This window comes from Centruroides vittatus, unplaced genomic scaffold (genome assembly GCF_030686945.1).
Source record: "Centruroides vittatus isolate TY-2023 unplaced genomic scaffold, ASM3068694v2 contig_2818, whole genome shotgun sequence".
NCBI lineage: Eukaryota > Metazoa > Arthropoda > Arachnida > Scorpiones > Buthidae > Centruroides > Centruroides vittatus.
The window spans coordinates 1,522,865-1,543,896 of NW_027121792.1; the positions used below are offsets into that span (position 1 = coordinate 1,522,865).

At 30.7% G+C, this 21,032-nt stretch overlaps 2 protein-coding genes across 3 annotated transcripts in view; one reads left to right on the forward strand and one right to left on the reverse strand.

Moving 5' to 3' along the window:
• The window catches only part of LOC136972154 (ankyrin-2-like), a 286,434-nt gene extending 278,750 nt beyond the window's left edge, over positions 1 to 7,684 (forward strand). Inside the window, 1 exon segment of the mRNA XM_067266710.1 lies at positions 6,293 to 7,684. Coding sequence (XP_067122811.1) covers positions 6,293 to 6,461 — 169 coding nt within the window. The 3' untranslated portion in view covers positions 6,462 to 7,684.
• Positions 7,685 to 9,642: 1,958 nt separating this feature from the next.
• LOC136972155 (putative leucine-rich repeat-containing protein DDB_G0290503) lies at positions 9,643 to 17,755 on the reverse strand. Of its 2 annotated transcripts, XM_067266712.1 has the most exons (13): positions 17,626 to 17,755; positions 16,636 to 16,880; positions 15,036 to 15,970; positions 14,863 to 14,973; positions 14,501 to 14,800; positions 13,453 to 14,427; positions 12,400 to 12,554; positions 12,234 to 12,333; positions 12,076 to 12,167; positions 11,786 to 11,998; positions 11,552 to 11,708; positions 11,443 to 11,486; positions 9,643 to 11,370 (listed from the first exon to the last, which is right to left on the reverse strand). In XM_067266712.1, the coding sequence occupies exons 3-13, from the start codon at positions 15,964 to 15,966 to the stop codon at positions 10,030 to 10,032; spliced, it is 4,419 nt and encodes a 1,472-aa protein (XP_067122813.1). In that variant the 5' UTR covers positions 15,967 to 15,970; positions 16,636 to 16,880; positions 17,626 to 17,755; the 3' UTR covers positions 9,643 to 10,029. The 2 variants fall into 2 exon arrangements, with proteins under 2 accessions (XP_067122813.1, XP_067122814.1); XM_067266713.1 differs by lacking the exon at positions 16,636 to 16,880.
• Between the last annotated feature and the right edge of the window lie 3,277 nt (positions 17,756 to 21,032).

A 21,032-nucleotide genomic window follows, 5' to 3' on the forward strand; every position in this document is an offset into this window, starting at 1 on the left:
TAACAACCACAGATGGGAAAAACATGACTAATAAAAATGCAAGACTGTGTACATATGTATTTTTATTATTACATATAAATAAATGTAGCAAGAAAGTTGTATATTTTTTATTTTTGGAATCTCTAGAATGAATTAATCAAATTCCCATAAAAACCTATGGTAAATCGATAATCAGTTAGCAAACAATTCAGAGAGCGAACAAAGTCTTGAAACGAATTATGTTCATTAACTGATCACCCACTGTAATTTTAATTACTGTAAGAAACACTTTTTATATTTTAGTTTAATGAAACCAGATGGTGCTAAACAAGGATATTGTAACTTAATACAACTGAATTTTTAATCAACACAATCATAATAAATTAACTGCTTCCATAAAGAAAATTACATTTTTAAAAAAAATATACTGGGTTATGACTTACATGGTGAATAAATTTCTTCATAACAATTACAATCAGTAATCAGTTCTTGCCTTATAGCTTCTAATTTAAAGCAATTTTTTATAAAATGTTTGACTAAATAAAGCTCAACCAATGCCGAATTATCACAAAAAAGTTTGACTAAATATTCAAACTTTTTTGTGATGATGAGATGGACGACAAGGAAGACTTCAATGTTTCTATTTGTATAAGTCTTTATTATTTGTAATTTTATCATGTATATTTTAAAAGTATATTTTATCCTGGACTTTTTTTAGATTTATTCAAATTTCTCATTACAAAAATTACATAGATTATTTCTCTGATTTTTCATACAATGATTTTTAATTAGTAATTTATATTTATTCTACGTACATTGAGTGATTAGCATAATAATTGAAATGAGACAATAAATATTCCTGCAAATGCCAGTAACAAATTCATAAAAACTTTTTCTTAAACATTTATAATAAAGTGACCAAATTTCTTTGATGCAAAAGCAGGATGCCAGATTAATACCAGTTCAGTGTACACTAAGTTTTTGTTGTTTACAAATAATTATTTGAAATAAGAAATAAGTAGCGTATGTAATTAATATGATCTGTAGGTGTATTTATTGACCATGGTTTTTTTTTACTAAGAAATAAATCACCTAATGACACAACCAGTAAGCTAACTTTTTTGTTTGAACTTGATTTGCATGAGAGTCTATCTACTCTGAAGCAGACAATGGACTGAAAGCATGTTAGGTCAATGGCAAATATTTTGTAGATGAGTAGCTTTTTTGTAACACAGTAGATTCTTTCAGCAGCATCTCTCAAACTTTCTTACAGGATTTGTCACCAAAGCATACCTTTGGTGACAAGTCCTTCACCTTTTAATATTTCAACTTTGAGTTTTGTATTCTTGATTGTCTACATAAAATTTACTATGGAAAATACTCTCACTTGCAACATTGAATGGCAAAAAACTTTTTTAATCCAGTTACTGTATTTGATTACAGAAGAGGTATAATGAAATGTAATAGCTACAACTTTTTAAAGTACTGATCTAAAGAGGCCTGCTTCATTATTAGTGCAAACTTCTAATATGTAAGATTCTAGGAAAAGCATATTCGAGCTAATACAGTATATAAAAAAATGTGTGTGTATACATATAAATATATACATACAATATTTACAATATTGACTCATGCAAAATCAACTGTATAACTGTCGATATAATGCTTGATGCAGACATAGATGATATGGATTAAGACAATTTCCAGGCAACTCAAGAAAAACTGATGAGTCCAGATAACTCATCCTCAGCCCCAACCCCAGCAATATGAGATGAGAACCAACAGAAATTGGCGAAATCTTAGAGGCAATTTTAGACGAGAGAGAGGAAATATACTTGGAGTCACAATCTCCCAATTTAGTGAAGCGACAAATAATCATGAGCCTAGAGCGCAAGAAACAGAACCAACATTATACTGTCAAATCGACGACTTCCCGATGCAATTATCTATAGATACAGGCTTGAAAGTGACGCTGTTGTCAGGGTCTCTAGTGCAGAGAGTAGGCACCTGTAGAAGAAAAAATAACAGGAGCAAGGAATTGTTCCAAAGCGTCACCAGACAGACTCAACACTTATGGTAAAAACAATTTCCAATTCCGGATAGGTCCTTTACAATTTTCCTACCCATGCTACATAGTGGACAATAGAATCTCGCAGCCATTTGACAGCCTAATAGGAAGATATAATAAAGGACCACGGATTAGAAATGAATTTAGTGGAAGAATGAATCAAACTCCCCGACTGAAGAGGAATAAACTTCTGAGATCCTTCCACATCAAAGGGGACAACGAAATGAATCCAATCAAAAGCAAACCTGACCGATAAAGAAATCATTGTCTGAGTAGTCCAAACAGGGGAAAGTGCAGGAAAACAAAAACTAAAAAACAACACCAAGAACTTAACGCAGAAAAACTGCCAACTCTGAATCAAATGTGCACTGAGAGGAATATTAAGAATGGGATCAGTCCAAAGGACAATGAACTAAAGTCACTTTCTCCTGAGGGAAGGGGAAGAGAAACAAAAATAACAGATGAACTTGAACCAAAGATAAAGCATGATCCGACACATGCATAGGCAACAAATAAACAGAACGACAAAGTCCATTGGAAGCAAATAATCAGAGAGAACGACAAACAAAGTTCAATCAACGACTCTTCAAACTTTAATCAATGTTCTAGTAATTCTCCTCGTCATTTTTTGCATCCTATTGTTCTTACTGTTTTACTTGTTACTTAATTCAGTAAATTTTACATTGTATTCATTACTTATTATTCAGTCAATGAGTACTAATATCTTTTTATTGTTCAAAAGTAACAATTTTATTTATTATAGATAATAATAATATAAAATTGTTTTATTATTGAAATGACTGAAAATTTTTAAAAAGATCTAGGTAAGATCTTTTCTCTAAATTTTCAGTAATCTTTCAAAACCAAACGGATATAAGACAAACATATACATATATAGATTAATTCTTAAAAAGCATTACAGCTTTAACCAATTAAAACCTTCCAATCAAAATAAAGAAGAAAGGAAGGAAGATAATGAATAGAGCAAAAGAAAAACTATATGGCATTACAAAGATTTCCAATTCATGTTATGACACCTAGGTTTGATGATGAAAACTTACAAAAGAAATACTAGTTAGCAAACAGATTTGATCTGGATTAATCACTATAGATGAGAAAAGAAATATAAAACTGAACTAATCTCTGATTTTAAAGAATGAATTATTGGAAATTTTAGTGATCATATGAAAAAGCATAGAAACCATAAACAAAGTAGAAATGTTTTATTTGTTATTTCTTCAATTGTGGTGGCTTATGGTAAGCACTGCAGAACTGCAACACCTCCAAAGAAAAATAGTCTAGTCTCTTGATTTTTATTCAACCGTAATTATATAAATACTATTACACATGATTAAAATTAATTAGTTTTAATTAAATCAGTGCTAATGAAAACAGTATACAAAATAAAAATGATTCTATTATGCTGTTGTGCAGTATCATATCCAAGGTCATCTTCCACTCAGAGAGCAGCCCCACTTATTCAGCTGACACATCTCATGGTACAATGAAATGCTTGAGATGGCACTGCACTATTTGATAGTTTAATCCCTGTACACATGTCCTGTGGCATTAGTTACTGGATCAGAGCAGAAGTATTTTGTGACCTTTAAACGTTAATATGAAAAAGCATGGACATTGATACATTTGGGATATATCCTCCCAATATTTTTACATTATAAAATTGTCCTCTTTCTCGATATATTACTTTCCTGATTGTTATGTATTCATAGCAAGGAAAAGTATTGGAATTGTGTCAAATTTGTCCTTCTGAGTTTTTGCAAATCTCCATGTTTTGAGATCCCTGAACCTAAAAAAGTAAAAAAAAAAGTGGAAAAAATTTTATAAATGTGTGTGTGTGTTGGCATGTGTTTCATTTAATATCTCAAGATGAGGTAAAAAATTAAAAAATGAAATTTGTTGCAGTAGCTTGTGTGTAAGGGATATTGATGCTATTAAAATTTGGTTATGAAAGGTTGAGAGAATGGGAAGAGAGGGGTGTCATGTGTCATATCTCAAGAGGTAGGATTTAATGAATATTTCATTCATTATTAACATTTATACATTTTTATGAAACTCGTGTACCCTCAAAGTTAAGCTTTTTGCCATTTTATTATAATTAAATAAGATATATTATTTCAGTGTATTCTGTAAAAGTTATTTTTTTAACAATTGGGAAAGTTATGCAACTTGCTGGCTTTTTTTTCTATTGAAACTAATGAAGATAGACAGATAATTAACAATTATCAAGGCAAGTAAAGCAGCAACAATACTTTCACCATTTTGCTAATGAGACCAGAACTAAAGATGATCTTGAGTTATTTATGAAGTAAAGTATGAATATGAATTTAATGAAATAAATAAATCAAATATACACTAGAAAATGATGATTTATTTTCTTTAAAATTTTATATTTGTTTTTTTTTTTTCTTTTGAGAATCTAGACATTAATTTAAGATAGAAAATAAATTCTCTTTGCATAAACCCTTTTTTTTCACAATTGATAAATGAGTTAGTTATGAAAAGTGCTCATTTTCTAAAGAAATTCTGTCGGTATGTATATATGGTGACCGAACATACAGAATTGTTTTACTGAGCACCTGTTAGTCCTACTCATCAACTATTGATATGTTTTATGCTATCCACCAGTATGGCTTACTAATACACTGGCACATTTCAGCTTAAAAATAGCCTCGATTATGAGTACTGTATTAAAAATAAATTCTTTAATATTCTCTTATATTTATTTTCTTAAAGAAATATGTTTATAAGAAAAGACAAAGCTATAACAAAGAAATTCTAATTATTTTTTTCAATATAAATATAATTAAGTTTAGTTTGAATTATATTTACATATATTTGTAATTCTTTTATATATAAAAATTTTATCTTTGCTATAATGATATTATAGATTAAATATTAATACAGTAGAGTTCCACAAACTCGATTTAATGTGAACTGAGAAAGTGACAAGTTACCGAAAATGAAAGTTTTGCAGCGTAGCATTATGCTAGTCTAAATAGCAGAATTTTCATAAAGATGTTATATGTGCAAATTCATATGGGTATTAATTATGTACCAATAGTAACTATTTCTGTTTGTAGTTAAATTTTAATTACAATAATGTTGGAATTTGTGTAATGGCATTTTGCAATGGTATCCTGGAAAAAGGGTTATATTCTTTGTTAACACATGGAATTGATGCTATTATCAAGTGTCACCAATGAAGAACCATAAGTTATTTGATTCTAGTGTTAAGTTACAGAGGTAAAAGTTGGGTTACAGAAATACCCCGAGTTATGTAAATTTGCAGTTACGTAAAATGTAAAATATAAATAAACATCACTATGCCCAATGAGTATATTTTTTAAGACAATCGTTGGTATTTCATTATGTAAAATGTAAATCTCAAAAATTGGAAAAAATCTGATTAGAGTAACATGTGTTTACAAAGTAGCATAATTTTAGAGTAATAGAGTAACATAATTTTACAAAGAATTATACTATTTCAAACATTCATTCATTCATTCTCTCTCTCTCAAAACCAAGTACATCTTCATTGCTTGTTTTTCTGTATGTATTGTTTCACATCATTAGTGTAGTTTGCCTCGAGTGATTTGTTTAATACATAACCTGTTTACTACTGCTACATTTACATAGCGTTTGTTGTTTATTTACAGTACTGTACCATTAAAATGCAATCGAAACAACAAATCAAATTATACATATACAGTAGACCCCCCCTATAACACGGAAATTATCTACCGTGTTATGGGGGGTCTATTGTATAATAATAAATACAGTATTGATTTATTATTATGTAGTTACACTTAAGCAATTTACAAATGCAACTTACATAAAATTCGAGTTACATAAAGGTCTATGGTCCGCATTACTTACATAACTTGAGGTATTACTGTACACATATTTCTTTTCTTTTAAGATGACTTGACAAGTTTTATGGATTGTCTGACTATAGTGTTGAGTTTTTGGACTCTACTGTTTGCAATAATTTTTTAAGTCTGTTATAATATTATATAAAGGTGGAATTTAAATTATACCAATAGTTTAATGAGTTTATTTTTTGAGTTTCCTACAGTTGTAAAATATTGTTTTTAATGTGTTTTATTTATGACTGAAGACAATATTTTATTACTATTAAATAATAAAGACCATTTTATTTATTCAATAAGTTTACAGAAATTATTAATAATTAATTCTTAAGCAGTATTTATTATATTTAAACAGAATAGTTACCAAAACAACAATAACAACATCAGATGGACAAGAAATTAGTGAAACATCAGAACAAGATGGCAGTGATAATACTTTAAGAGACAGCATGCAACAGATCCTGGATAATTTTATGACAGAAGAAAATCAGCAACTCTGGGAAAAGAAACAGGAGAAAGAATAAAATTAATCAGTTTTACATATTAAAAGTTTAAAAAGAATATATTTCTGCCATTGCTAATAGCACTGTGGAGCAGCCGAGAATACCATATAGGCTACTGCATTGTGCTTGCTTTATGCTTCTAAAGACTGGATTTCTTTGTTCATTTGGATTTTTATAAAGTGAGCTGTGAGTTTATTGGTGCCATATTTTGCCTTTTCCTATCACATCATCAGAGGTTTTTGTTGATCAAATTGTCAGTTCTATCAATAAAATTACATTATGTTTTACGATTTCTTAACAACCATATAAAAGTTCTCTACATAGTAGAAATTTTAGAATTAAAAAAAGTCCATTTGTTCCTATATAAATGCATATGGGGAAAATTGTACCAGCCAAGCTTATGTATAGGTGCTTTTCTAATATAGAATATGGAATCTTTAACTCGGATTTGTCGAGAAATTAGTTAACGACACCTTTGAAATTTTATCATTAAATTACTGTAACATTACTTCCAAACTATTTAAGAGTTCTTGTTTTATTTTTTATTTATTATAATTTTATTTTTTAATTTTTTTTTTTTTTATTGAAAAGTTGGAAATTTAGATTTTAAGACAGTGTTTAATACTACTACATATTTTTAACCCAACAAGGTTTGCTTTTATTACTATTTAATAAGTCAAAGTATTTAACATTGTAGTACTTCGCTTGCACATACAGATACTTTAATAGGATAAAAACTTTTAAAAAAGAACTGATTCCTAAATATTTACATTTAATCTGTGTAGAGTTATTGCTGGTGGGGCAGTTTACAAAACTCCATATTATAAACGTACAGGGTTTTTAAATTAAAAATAAGAGTATATCCAAGATAAGTTTTTGTTTTTATTTTAAACCAAAATGAAAAACAAAAAACAAGTGAATGTGTGCATTTTTAGAATAGTACTGTACATCCTCCATCTTCACAGGTTTGTTTAGTAAAATACAGTATCTGTGCATTCCAGTTTCAGAGATGCAATATCTGTAATAATTCACAGAATTAAAAGTTATATATATATATATATATATATAAATTAATAAGGAGAAACAAAATATGTGAATGCAAATGAAAATATGATTTTAAAAAAGTGCACCAGTTTATTTGTTAGAATAAGAGTTGTGTTTCTGAAGACTGTGAGTCTAAATTGAAATTTATGTAAACAGATCAACTGCCTGTTAATCGATCAAATAAAAAGCTTTTCTGTGTATATTTGGTATATTGTTTTATATATATCTTATGTATATTTTTTTTTAATATTACATTTGTTTTTTGCTACCTGTCATAAGTGAAGAATCCATCCTTTGACAGCTTTAAAATTTGCCATTTAATTATCATTCATATAAATGTTGTTGAAATTTTTTAAAAAAGAATATTGAAAAGCCGAGAAATTACCAACAAGGATTTTTTTTATTTTCAAAAAGAATAATAAAATAAATTCACGAATATATTTTCAATGAAAATAATTGCACTGTATTATATTTAAAGTAGAACTTACAGATTAAATTATGATGTCAACATGTAAGAGTTAATATGTTTTATTGTTCTTAGTAAAATTTTGATTGAAAGTTGTTTGATTTAAATTCTGAGAAAAGATTAATACTTTTTAGGTACAAATATATGTTTAGTTAATAAGTAATTGGTTAAATTATGTTGAATAAACATGTATTAATAATAATAAAAAAAAGTTTAAATTTTTGCACATTTTTAAAATGTATAATTTAGAATTAATAATCTTTTTGCTATTACATTGTCAGATATCTGCTTGTTTATTAAATGTTCTAGGAATTGACATCTTTTTGTTTATGAGACATAAATAACTGATCAAGTACAGTATATCTGCATTGCATTGTCCTTTGAATTTGTTATAAATTATATTTATAGTGTATATTTCATTAATTATATAAATTAATACAAGAACAGATTGAATTTTTATAAATTAATGTGTGTCACTTAACTATCCAAAAAGATTCCAATTCCTGGCATAGCATATTCTATGATTTTATCACTAGTACAGTACAGTACAGTAAATTCTTAACCTACAAATTTGGACTGTAAATACTTTGACTTACAATTAATAACACTATTTATTATGTACCACTTTAAATATACTGTATATTTAATAGTGAAAACTTTGAGAAAGCAGAAACTTTTATTTTCTCACTTTCCTTTTCATAAGCAGAAACTGTTTTACTTTAATAATAATTTTAAATGAATGTATACTGTATATTAAAAAAAATCGATAAATATCACACACAGCCAATCAGAGTTTCGTGTACAACACTTGTATGATTGACAGAATACATGTCGTAGATGAAACTCCGATTGGCTACGTGTGATATTTATCGACGTTTATGCGCCAAACGTTCACTGTGTCGGCACGTCACCGTTGTGTGTAAACCGACCCTTAGACTGAATGAATCACGTAAGTAGAACACATTACAAAAATTAATTGCAGATAATCATTGTTATTCACTCTTCTTGAATCAGTTTTGATATCAATATGCAAGACTCATAAAAATAGATTTTTTTTTCCCCAAGAAAAATATCAAAATGAAGAATTTATTAAATAATTTAACTCTTTAATGATAGCCATCCAAATATCCATTTATTTAATAAGTAATAGTGATTATGTAAAAGTTTTTACATCATAAATTAATCATTAATCAATGTTCTCACTTAAAATATTATACTGTATTTTAAATGAATCTCATAAAATTTGAAATTAATTTCCTATATTTCAATTCGTGTTTACACTTTTTCATTTTCTTAAAAGAAATGTATAAAAATTTCTAATTTACTATTTACCTCTTAATATCATGTATTTGTATATTTATCTGTCCATTATTAAATTTTTATCAAAAATATGAAAAACAATACACTTATAATTTGATATAAAACACTTATAAATGGACTACATTTATTCATAAACTTATCATACTTACTACGCAAGTCGTACATCGATATTTAATCAAAGATAATCCTACAAAATGTTAATACACCTTTTTATGAAAAATGAGATTTTTTCTTGTAGATACATCTGATTTCATATTTATACATATCTAATTAATGTTTGTCACGCACCAAATATTTAATATATGAAAGGAAAAATCAGTATATACCATTAAAATGTAAATGAGAGAATCTCTGAAATATAGTTACTATTTTCTTTTTTTTTTTTTAATATACATTTAAATTCATATAATTCGATGATTTTAGGAAAATGCTGATTTGAATTTATTATAGGTATTTATGAGGTATATAAATTATTAAAGGAATGTTTCAAGTATATTCCTAAATATTTTTGTTTAAATTATTTATATAAGAGTAAAGCTAAAGGAGTGGCAATTTTTCAAAATTTTGCTTCATAAAACTCCATTATTGATTATAATCTATTTGAATGTTAAACAAAAAAATAGTTTTCATTACATTTAATATTTCATATTTTCTTTAAAATATGAAATAGAAAAAGCAAAACTGTTAGTCCTGAAGATTATATTTTTAAGTAGTATTACATTTTTCTATAGTAATAATTTTATAAATAGGTTTTATAATTTATTTCTGTCTGAACAGATTTCTGGATAACCATCCTATTTTACCTTTACTAGCTGAATCTGCCTCAGGAGAGGAAGTAGGACTTTGTGGAGGAACTCTACTTCCTACACTCTTAATAACAGGACTGTTTAGACTAAAGAGAAGTGTTTGTTTACAGAGTGCATTTACAACTGATCCTTCTTTATTTTTAGGAAGTTTTAAAAAATCTGAATTTAGTTCATTTTCCTGTTCTGAAACTGTTGTTCCTTCTGCCGAAGATGTTTGATTTCTAGAATATCCTGCATTTTCTATACCGGGGACACAGTTTATTTGTGTGTCTATTTCATTTTTTAATTGTGACTCGACCAATGTACATTCTTTGCTTTCACGATTCATTTGTTGATTTTTTATTGTGTTGTCACATACACCAAAAATATTTAATTTTACTTTTTGTGTAGGGACTGTCACTTCTGACATTGCAATTTTAGATGAATCGGATGGCTCGAAAAGTGTTTTCTTTTCAGTTTTAGCAGTAAAATGATGAACTTGAGAACTGGTACTAGGAAGTGATAAATCTAAACGCTGTACATATGTAGGTAAAATAGGACTTGTTTTCTTTTCTTCTTGTTTGCTTTTCAATCTTGTAACATCATCATGAATTTCTTGTGTTAGTATTGTAGAGGCAGTGTTCTGAGTAGAACGTTGCTTGAACGATGATGTTCTAACTTTAAGGCTACTAACATCGGTTAATTTATCCACGATAATTTCATTAGATGAATCTGAGGAACGCCTATTAGTTGGATTATTTGATGCATTCTGTGTTTTCCCTTCACTTTGTACATTACATTTTGAAATTAAACGTAGACTGTTAACGGAATTAGCAGAAGCAGAATGATTCCTTTCATTACCTGTTGAAGAACCGTCCTCGTCTTCTTCGTTTAGGGATGAAAATTGGATATTAAGCTCTCTCGACCATAGATCGTCTTCCGAATACTTATCATCTCCAGCATAATCATATTTACTGGAATGGAACCAAGAAGCAGCTAAACTTTCTTCGTCCATAAATGAGCTTTCTGAAGAGGTAGATACATTATCTTTTGAATGCCAGGTTTTCCATGGCAATCGCAAAAGACAAGGTGCAGATCTTTCGGCTTCATTCACACTAGAACTATCGCTAACGTCTGCTCCAGACATGCTACTAATATTTCCTAAAGAATTTCTTCTTTGTCCACACAGTCTTCCATTATCATATAATCGACTATCCGGGCGTGAAGAACCCAGCTGACTGCTAATCTCACTGGAGAAGGACGAAGATCTACTGTGATTAATTGAGCCAAATTCATATTTCTCACTATCGGCCACCTAAGATATAAGAAATAATAAGAAATCGCCATAGCTAATACAGTAGTTATTTCATATAATGAATGCTTTTACCTCAGATTCTGTTCTACATGTAACCTCTTGGCCGGGATCAGCATCTGACAAACATTGTATTATTTAAGAATTTTATTTTTAAACTATATTTTTAAAGAGTTATACGTACCAATAATGCTAGTTGATAGTTTTAAAAGTGTCTTTTTAAGTTCATGAATAGTTCCGACAAGTTCACTAGGTCCACATTCTATTTTAGGCCAATCACTGTATGTCGTTGTGGAGAGATGCTTCAATCTATTTTGAAGCCATTCTTCTGATTCGCTGTCCTGTTATAAAAAATAAATTTATAATCTTGTTTATATATTGAATAAATAATAATTAATTTCTGTAGGAGAATATTTACTTCACGCTCCTTGGGATACAATCTCTCGCTAGATGACCACGATCTTTTCTGTTTGAATCGCGCTCTTCTCCCTCCAGCTGCAACACTTTGCCATTTAGCTCGATGTACCTCCGCTTGTAGAAGCATCATGGATACATCTCTATGTAATAGTTCCCATCGTAAATGGCAAACTTGTCTACTTCTTTCAGCTAAAGTTTTGTCCACGTCTCTGGCCTAATCAAATTTAAATTATAGATAGTCAGTCTAATAATCATAATAATAATAATAATAATAATAACAAATGCACTAACTTGTTGAAGAAGTTGAGTTGATAAGTCATTCAACTTTGCCACAGTTTCTGCACTGCAAGTAATCACCTCTTCTCGGCGACTATGCCCATCATCTAATTAAAACAATAAAAAGTATTAGCGTTACTTAAAGTTAGAAAAATCTTCTATAGCCTAAATACCAAGATTTGATGCCCATCCTGCTTGCTGTAATTCTTTCATTTTTTCTGCTAATCCATCTGCCAGTCTCGCTTGCTGTTCACTATGGTACCTAAAGCTTTCCTGGTAAACATTGATAACATTACAATGATGGAAGTAACATAAATTTAACAAAATGTCAAAATTTACTTCTAAAGTTTCTCTATCCAGCTTTAACTTTTCACTACATCTCTGTAGTTCTTCGATTCTGGTCTTCAGACAGGCAATTAATTTTAGTGAGCTTTGTAAGTCTTTTGGTTTCCTTCCTGGTCGATGAATCTCCCAAAGCTTCTCTCTGTAACGCTCTAACAGTTAAAAAAAAAAATATATATATATATATATATTAACGAATCAAAATTAATATACCCTATTTTATTAGAACATTAGTGGCGATTTTATAATTTTTGATTAATCACAGATAAACCGCTAGAGAACGTTCATTAATCTTTAATGTTTATATTGGCCACGTTGATAGTTTGTAAAATGTTGGGGACACGTGTTAGGGAGCAGTCATTCATCTTCCATAATATTTACACTTGTAATTTGATATCGCTTCACCTAACCTATACAATTTAGTGACGATGAGGTCGATTCCATTGCAGGTGTTAATGGTTTGCAGGCATAAAAACCAACACCAGGAGACGCGCTGTCTTGAATAATACGTAACACTTCTAGAGACGTGTGAAGTTATTTTGGACGAGTGCCTGTCAACATTCCAAATACCGTATCGTCCATGGCAGAAAAATATATAACATCGTCTGACAGATCTAAAATCGTCTTATGCTTGAATAGATACACTGTGACTGATTTATGCTATTTTTCATTAGTCAATAAAAGTTACAACATTCTGGATTAATACACAATTTTTGGTTAAGTTTCGCTTGTTAATACTAAAAATGGAAGCGGAAAAAACACCAAACAGATGTGATTTTGGACGACGAGTAAATAACATTCATATTTTTAACATAAATCATCTAAATATATTCTTTTAACAGTGAAATATTTGTAAATTAATAGGACTATATTCAAATCTATTTTAATTTTAGAATTCTTTTCTTATCTGATAAATGAAGGTGATTTCGGCATGATTAAGGAAAGCTTGCGAGCAAAAGCAATAATAAATTATCGCCGTAGTTACTGGATTACGATCTTTTCTGCGGCGGCACCTTAAAAACTATAAATAGATCATTTCTGTTCGCTCACCCATCTCTTCCTGGTGCTGTTTAGTCATCAGTTCTGTCCGATCGTCCAACCTTTGAAGTTCTTCTTGCAATCCCCTGCAAATTTCCTCTTTGCTTCTTAATTGCTCTAAAAGATACATATTATCTTCCAATAAGCCACAATAATTATTCTCTGAAATATTGTCTTTATTGTTTATTTGTGCGGATTGTTCTTCTGTAACATCTTGATTGAAAGAGGGATTATGAGAGGACAGATCTCCTGAAGAATACGATTGAACTTTATCTGTTTCTTCTTTTTGACCGGAATAAATAGTTAAATCTGGTTCGCTGTTAGCTCGAGATAGCTGATTTCTACCTTGTTTTAAGGTGGAATATTTACAAGACGGACTGGAAGAAGGCGATTGAGGATTGGCATCCGCCAAACTAGTTTCAGAACGCGAATAACCTTTCTTTAGAGGTACTCTCTCGTTATTTTGTGATTTCGATTTCAGACAGGAATCGAGTAAAGCGATGGTTGATACTTCGGGATCTAATCCTTGTTTCATCTCCCATTCGTATAGCTTTTTAGTAAAGGAATCCGAGATTCCCTCAAATCTAAATTCTCCCGCCGAGGTCTTGACAAAAACTTCTTTTTTGTTATTGCTGTTAAGCATGGCTTGTTTCAGCCTTTCCAGTCTAACAGCCCTCTTTTCCCACTTTTGCTTTTCTTTGGATAATCTTTGCATTTCACTATCAACTTTCTGTAGTTCTTTTTCTAGCCAGTTTAGGTCTTTAACTCTTTGTCTTAAGGTCTTTTCTCCTCTCTCTATTTTTTTACTCTTTCCTCTTTTATTGTCCTTGTGTTCCGATTTTAAACTAGAAGATTTCGCCTTAATTTTCTCCCACTCCTCGATTTTTTTATTGAAATCCTCGCTTAAATTTTTCTGAAGTTCTTCAACGATATTGGATACTTGTCCGGAAGAAGAATCGGCAGAATCTTTGTGCCCTGGTTTATTCACTGGAAGAAATTTTCAAGTGCTAGTGATTGAACTTTTTAAAAATCGTTTTATAAAATGTAATCTAAGTCTTACTTTGTTGTTGTGTCGATATCTTTCGCTTCTTTTCCGAAGAGACATCAGCACTGTCTTTCTTGTTCTCCAACATCTCATCCAGATTTTTGACATTTTCTAAATCTTCATCTAATATATGATCTACTTTCAAACTTCTGTAGTTCTTATTCTGTTGTTGTCTTTGTTTTAAACTATCTCTTCTAGTTTGTATAATAGTTTTAACTTTTCCCCACGGAGTTTTAGTTGATTTCTTCAAATCGTCTTTCTCTAGTTTTCCCAAGATATTTAAATCCTCCAAGCCATTGGTTTTCTTGTTTTGTTCTGTAATATAAACTTTATAAATCGAAATTTTCAATAAAAGAATAAAGTTTTAAGTTATTTACCTTTAGTCTTTTTTGGTTCTATTGTTTCACAAGATTTTCGTCTCGAAATTACACAGTCATCTTGAAATTGCGGATCGGATAAACAAAGTGATATCCTATGGTCCTCCCAACCTGAAAGTCATTTAAATTAATAAGTATTACAAATTTAAATAATTTAAAATTCGAAAACTTACTCGGTTGCTCGGAATTATAATTAGATCCTTCTAAGATGTCTTCCGACGAGGAATTAACTGAACCCATGTACCAACTTCTGTCCGGAAGGGATCTCGCCGGACTGATATCCTTTCTGTCATCGTCTTTGTAATTGATACACAGTTCTCTACATATTTTGTCGTCGTAATCTCTCGAGGATCTCTTCATTGGCGCCTTTAGATCCATTTGATTCGAACGTTCAAATCCCAAAGCCTCTTTAACTTTGGACCATTTTGGAAATTTCCTTTTGCTTTTACTGTAGTTTAAATCTGTAGATTTGCTTCTTTCTCTCGCTTCTTTCTGAATTTGCGATACCGTGGCTAAAGTGTGGCTTTTATAAATTTCGTTAACATTATGCGGTCTAACGATAGCCATGTCGTCTTTGGTCTCGGATGCCGGATAGCTTCGAAGGATTTCGTGAAGTGTTTTAACATCCTCTAAGTATTGTACTCTCCTTTTTAGCTTCACATTGGAATCCCTCAGTTCGCTTAACTGTTCCATTAATTTACAGAGATTATCTAGATGATCCAAGCCCACTTTCCGACCACTTTCTGCTATTTTTCCGCTGTTAGATTTCTCCTGATTCGTGACGCTTTCTTCGTTTCCTCTACCCATCTTTTTAGCTTGGAGAGTCATAGCATACTCTATGAATTCCTTTTCCGTTTTGAGTGCTTCTTCTATGGTAGACGTTGGCCTATTCTCCATTTTAAAACGAAATTTTTGATTGCATAATTCAGTTGCGGGCGAGGCATTCACACTAGACGAATCCGTCTGAGGAGAAGCGCACGAACTGCTAGTATTAGTAGTTCCGCTGTCTTCTTTCTTCCCATAATAATCATTATTTAATTTCTTCAAGAAATCGGCTCCTCCTTCCAAGTTGTTTCGTTGATGAGAATTTACATTCTGCGCCATCGTACTGTAAAAGATTAGGTAATAAAAACGTTAGTCGCGGTCTTTTGGAATTTGCAATGGATGTTATTCTAAAAACTTCAACAGTAATACTCCTTTCGTAGGCTTTCATAAAGCGGGAGATAGAAAACAAGGTCGTGACACCTTACACCTTATACAAGAGAAGCGCCAATTAGTACGAAGGACAGAGGAATTAGAGGATTTATCGCTAAATTTAGTGGTTTTGGAAGAGATGCAAGTGAAAATCTTTTTAAGATTATTTTTTTATTGAGGGGCGAAGTAATATGATTCGTTTGCTGAGGAAAGCAACTCGAATTATCGCATTTAGCTGCCATTTATCGCTAGTTGAACAAATCTGTATAATTAAACACAATTTCAGTAACTCTTTATATGCATCGTTATATAAGAACATTAAAATGTTTTATGTAACCGTTATTTGACTATTAATTTAAACACATAATAAGTTTTCGAAAGGAATACTCGTAATCATCCTCATTATAGATTAAGATATTTCACAATATATTCGTTGATTGCCCATTGTTGATTGAGTATTAAGCAAGCCAAAGTTCACTGATTGACGTACCGTACGTTTCTATATTAATAGAAGTATACTTTAACACGTAAAAGTTTACATTTTGCGTAATAAACACTAAAAAAGTAAAGTCCATTTACCTGTCCGTTTCATACTTAAGGTAATCTACCCGCAGGTGAGTTCTTGATAGGTTAAAGCTCTTCTTGGAACGTTTTTAAACACGAATACTGAAAAGCAACTGCCAAAATTTTCTGAGGACTGTCGAGACTGGGCGGAAACAAAGTGGAATTGTTCCAACGCCAGCGAAATTGGCTCCTATTCATCATTGAATCTTCTAATATGGCGTTTTTTCGTCATCTTACTCTTCGTTCCCGGATTTCGGATTCTTATGAATAAATTACACGACTAAAGTTGCACGATAAATGACTGCAGAAAATTTCGTTTTAGTGTTTATAAATTAATAGGGGTGTTAAAACCTAAGACAAACATTCAAACGCAGCTGTGCCGACTTCTCTTATTTGTTTTTTCGAAATCGGAATGTGTTAAATTCGTGGAAGAAAAAACAAAGCGCCATATTTTCGTCGTCGGTAAAGATAACAGATTTTAAAGCACTCGTAATAAAGCCACGTTTTTTTCTCTCTCTCTCTCTTATCAAAACTATTTTCTAAATAGTTATATACTCGTCACGATGAGTTGGGTTATTATTAGAGTCTGGTCTGTTTTATATAGGCTATCTGATGGCAAAGACCTTTTCGGTATTGTCTACACACTTTGGATAAAACAAAAGAAAAAAAATACCAATATGTAGTGTCTATGTATAAATTATTAACGCCGAACTTCGACAGATTTATTCATTAATTTATTATTCTATAAAAATTTCCCTTCCTAAAGCGTATGTTTTAGAAGATGGTATCTGAAAGGGTAGTTACGTAAGCAAAAAATAGCATCGGTCTTATCTCTTCCTCTCACCTTACTCGTATACTTAAATGTCAAGAGTGGATCTTTCTTTAACAGAATTTTCTTACGAGATAACTAAAGGTTATAAATCGTGCTTATTGTGCATTAAAAAAATAATAATAATAATAATAATAGTAAATATGTTTGAATTAGCTAAAAATAAAAATACTCACGTATTTTATACTTTTAATAAGCTTATATCATTGGAGTGTAGTTGTCATGTTTATTACTATAACCCTTTCGAGTCCAGCTGTAACACAGCGAGAGTATTACCGCTGTAGAAGCACGCTGCGCGACACTACTTACTACACCTGAATTGCATCCTTAAACTATGAAGATATATTTTTAGTCGAGTTTAGGTACTCGTATAATGGGCAAATAGCCACAGTATCTTGTTGACAAACTCGCGTTTCGATGTATAACTGTACAAATATACGAGTTGATATATTCACGGGGAAATTGGGTAAAAGAAGAAATTTGCAACTCTGCATTTCCCTCGGTTAACGAAGGTAGAAACTTGTTGGTTTCGTCGTAAATAAACATTTATCTATCGAAGTGGAACATATCTTAAGTTTTTTAACGTCTCGGGAATATTTGTCAGTCGAATACTTTCGACTAAGTTTGAAAAATACCGCGTAACGAAACAGACTTGACGTAAATCTGCTAGAGGATTGACTTACGATTGAGACAAAAATTTCGATTTTCCAGTGAAATGAGATTCTTCCTCTGTTAATAGTGAGATGCAATGCAAGTAACAGTAGGCGTGAACTGTTAAACTTTTTGACTCTCTGCCAAAAAACACAATTCTTTACTTCATTCATCAAACCGGCATCACCCTCTTCTGATCGAATCATCTGTGAATTCATATATGCGAGGAACGTCCGTGCATAAAGATATACATAACTAGCGACTCTATTAATATATGAAACTATAAATAACACGTGTAATGATATCCCACCTTTTCAAGGTTATCTTTTTTAATTGAAATGAAATGACAGCTGTAAAATAGATTCATCCTTTTTTTTATGTCTTTTTTTTTACGTGTTTCTAATTTGTGTCGTTTAAACGCATGGGATGAGTCTATCTTTAGAATATTTCATTGCACGTGTAAGTGTCTTATAATATTTCTTTAACGCGAGTTGTATAGTTTACGGAATCGATGAGTTTTCTTAATATTTAAGCTATAAAACTAGAACAAATTGATTTAAGGCTATCTGAAATGTGTCGAAGAGAGAATACGCTTTGGCATGGTTCTTAGTTTGCATTTTTATGAACACAAAAAAGAAAGAATATAAATAGGTCAGGGTAGATAGGAAATAATTCACACCTCTTCCTAAATACTATTTTCGAGTTTACAGTACCCACGAGTGACACTTGTCAGGATTTATAAAATCCAACAAACCAAGGGCATCGATAGTGTCATTTAAGAATTTATCTCATCCAAAATAACTCTTCCTCCTCCTCCTCCTCCTCCTCCATTTCTAAAACGCGCTTGTTTAACATCTTCCATCGTCCTAGATTCGATTTTAACGATGTGTTTGATCTTTAATTCTGTTTTCTTTTTTCACCCCGAGAAACGTCACAACTTAACGATAGATACGAAGGGCGAAATACTTTCTCCAAATTCGGTAATCCTAGATTAGATGTACAAGAGTCGGAAGAGGAAGATGCGAAAGATACACTCTATTCGTTTGGATTTATAGAGCCAAACATCGAACAATTTCAATCAAGAAGAAAATATAAAATGGCGATTAATCGTTTTTGTGTTTGTTCAACTTAATTATCCACTTTCTAACATTAAAATAGTTCAAACAGTAATAATCACGTATGCCATCCAATCGCGGTTTATGGCCCAGCGACCGTCGAGTTGCACTTAGTCTTTGTTTGCTCGCATTTTTAGGATCTTTCGCTGGCCACAAATACTGGAAAATTAATTATGTTCCCGTCAGATAAGCATTACGGGATGGCAAGACTCCCACTAATAATGCAATAGATCTTATATTAATAAATTCTACGTAGGTATCTTACACAATACACTGTATAAATGTGGGAGATAGCCTATATTTTATTGTAATACGTAATAATTAAATTAGATTTTTTCGTGTTAACTTATGCTAATGATTCTTATTATATACTATTTACAGTTGATGCATAACTAGAGTCAGTATATTAACAGTTAGTTCGGTCGATATGATTATAACGAGTTAATATATTCTAATTACATTAGTACCGTACAGTTAACGAACTTGTTAATGTAACTGTAAACTGTATTCCTATTATTCCATTGCTGTAAGTTAACGTAGGCGCGTGTCAAGTGCATAAAGACTGTCTTACTTAACATTATTACTCGCTGGCATTAATTAGTTTATATACGTCGAGTAATTAATAATATCAAATGTTAATGGCAGCATAGGTATAATTGTTAATGCCGGTGTACAATTATGAATTATAATATTGTAATTTTAGTCTATGTTAATGGTAATATAAACTAATTTCTAACGCGAAGTACAGGTAATGATAACTTCTTAATGCGAATACGTGTAATATCTTAGTGTAGGCTCCGTTAATTTGACATTTATTCATTATGAAAATTAACTGTATTATGATAATGACTAAATTTGTTTATAATCTAGCTACTTCGCTAGTCGACTAATTATATATATAGAGTTAAGTCGGAGTAGTAATCTACGAATGTACAAGACGGTAGCAAGTAAATATTGGTCAACAATGCAGAAATTTGCGGTGTCTCCAAGGACGGGAACCTTTCTGGAAAATTAATTAAATTTATGAAAGTTTAAATGCATTCGATGTTATAGGGTATTCGGTACCTCGGGGAACCCAAACGACCGAGACAAAGTAGAACGGCATCACAATATTAGAAACATATTTATTGTCCTTTGTGGCCTGTGGGAGTGTTTTGCCTTATTAGCCGCACCGCAGATGAATTTCTGACCGTTTGAACTGCTTAATAAGTTTTAATTACGTTCTGGTAATAAGTAAAAATTAAGTATAATTAAACGCTAATCGATTAATGTAACGGAAGTAATACAGTTCTTTTGTTATTAGTTCGCATCGAAATCATCAGATGGTGCCACTGTCGCTAAACGGCAGGAAAAACAATCATTTTCGCCGCGCCATCTGTACGGATAACTTGTTACTGTTTTCTTTTTTTTTTTTAATAATGAAATTATAAATTTAAACGGATATAATATATATGTATATTAGATGGATTTTACTTATTAAATTCGCAGATGAGTGTAAAAAAAATATAAATTATGAAATTTTAGATTGGATTAAAAAGAAATTCCGATTAAAAAATATATTTATTACTAAAGAAAAAATAAAATAAAAATTAATTACTTAGATTGAAGAAGTAAGCATCTTCGGTCGCTGCTAATAGGATTTGCTGTTTTTCTCTCGAAAGCAAGAAGATTAAAAAATTAAAAAAAAATAAAAACCTCTTTACTACTTCAGCATGAATGTCTTAATATTTGCTCGCCGGTTAATAAAATTTTAATACTTTTCCATTTAGCTTTATTTCGATTTTTCAAAATTTTTTTATCTATTTAGTTTTATAAAT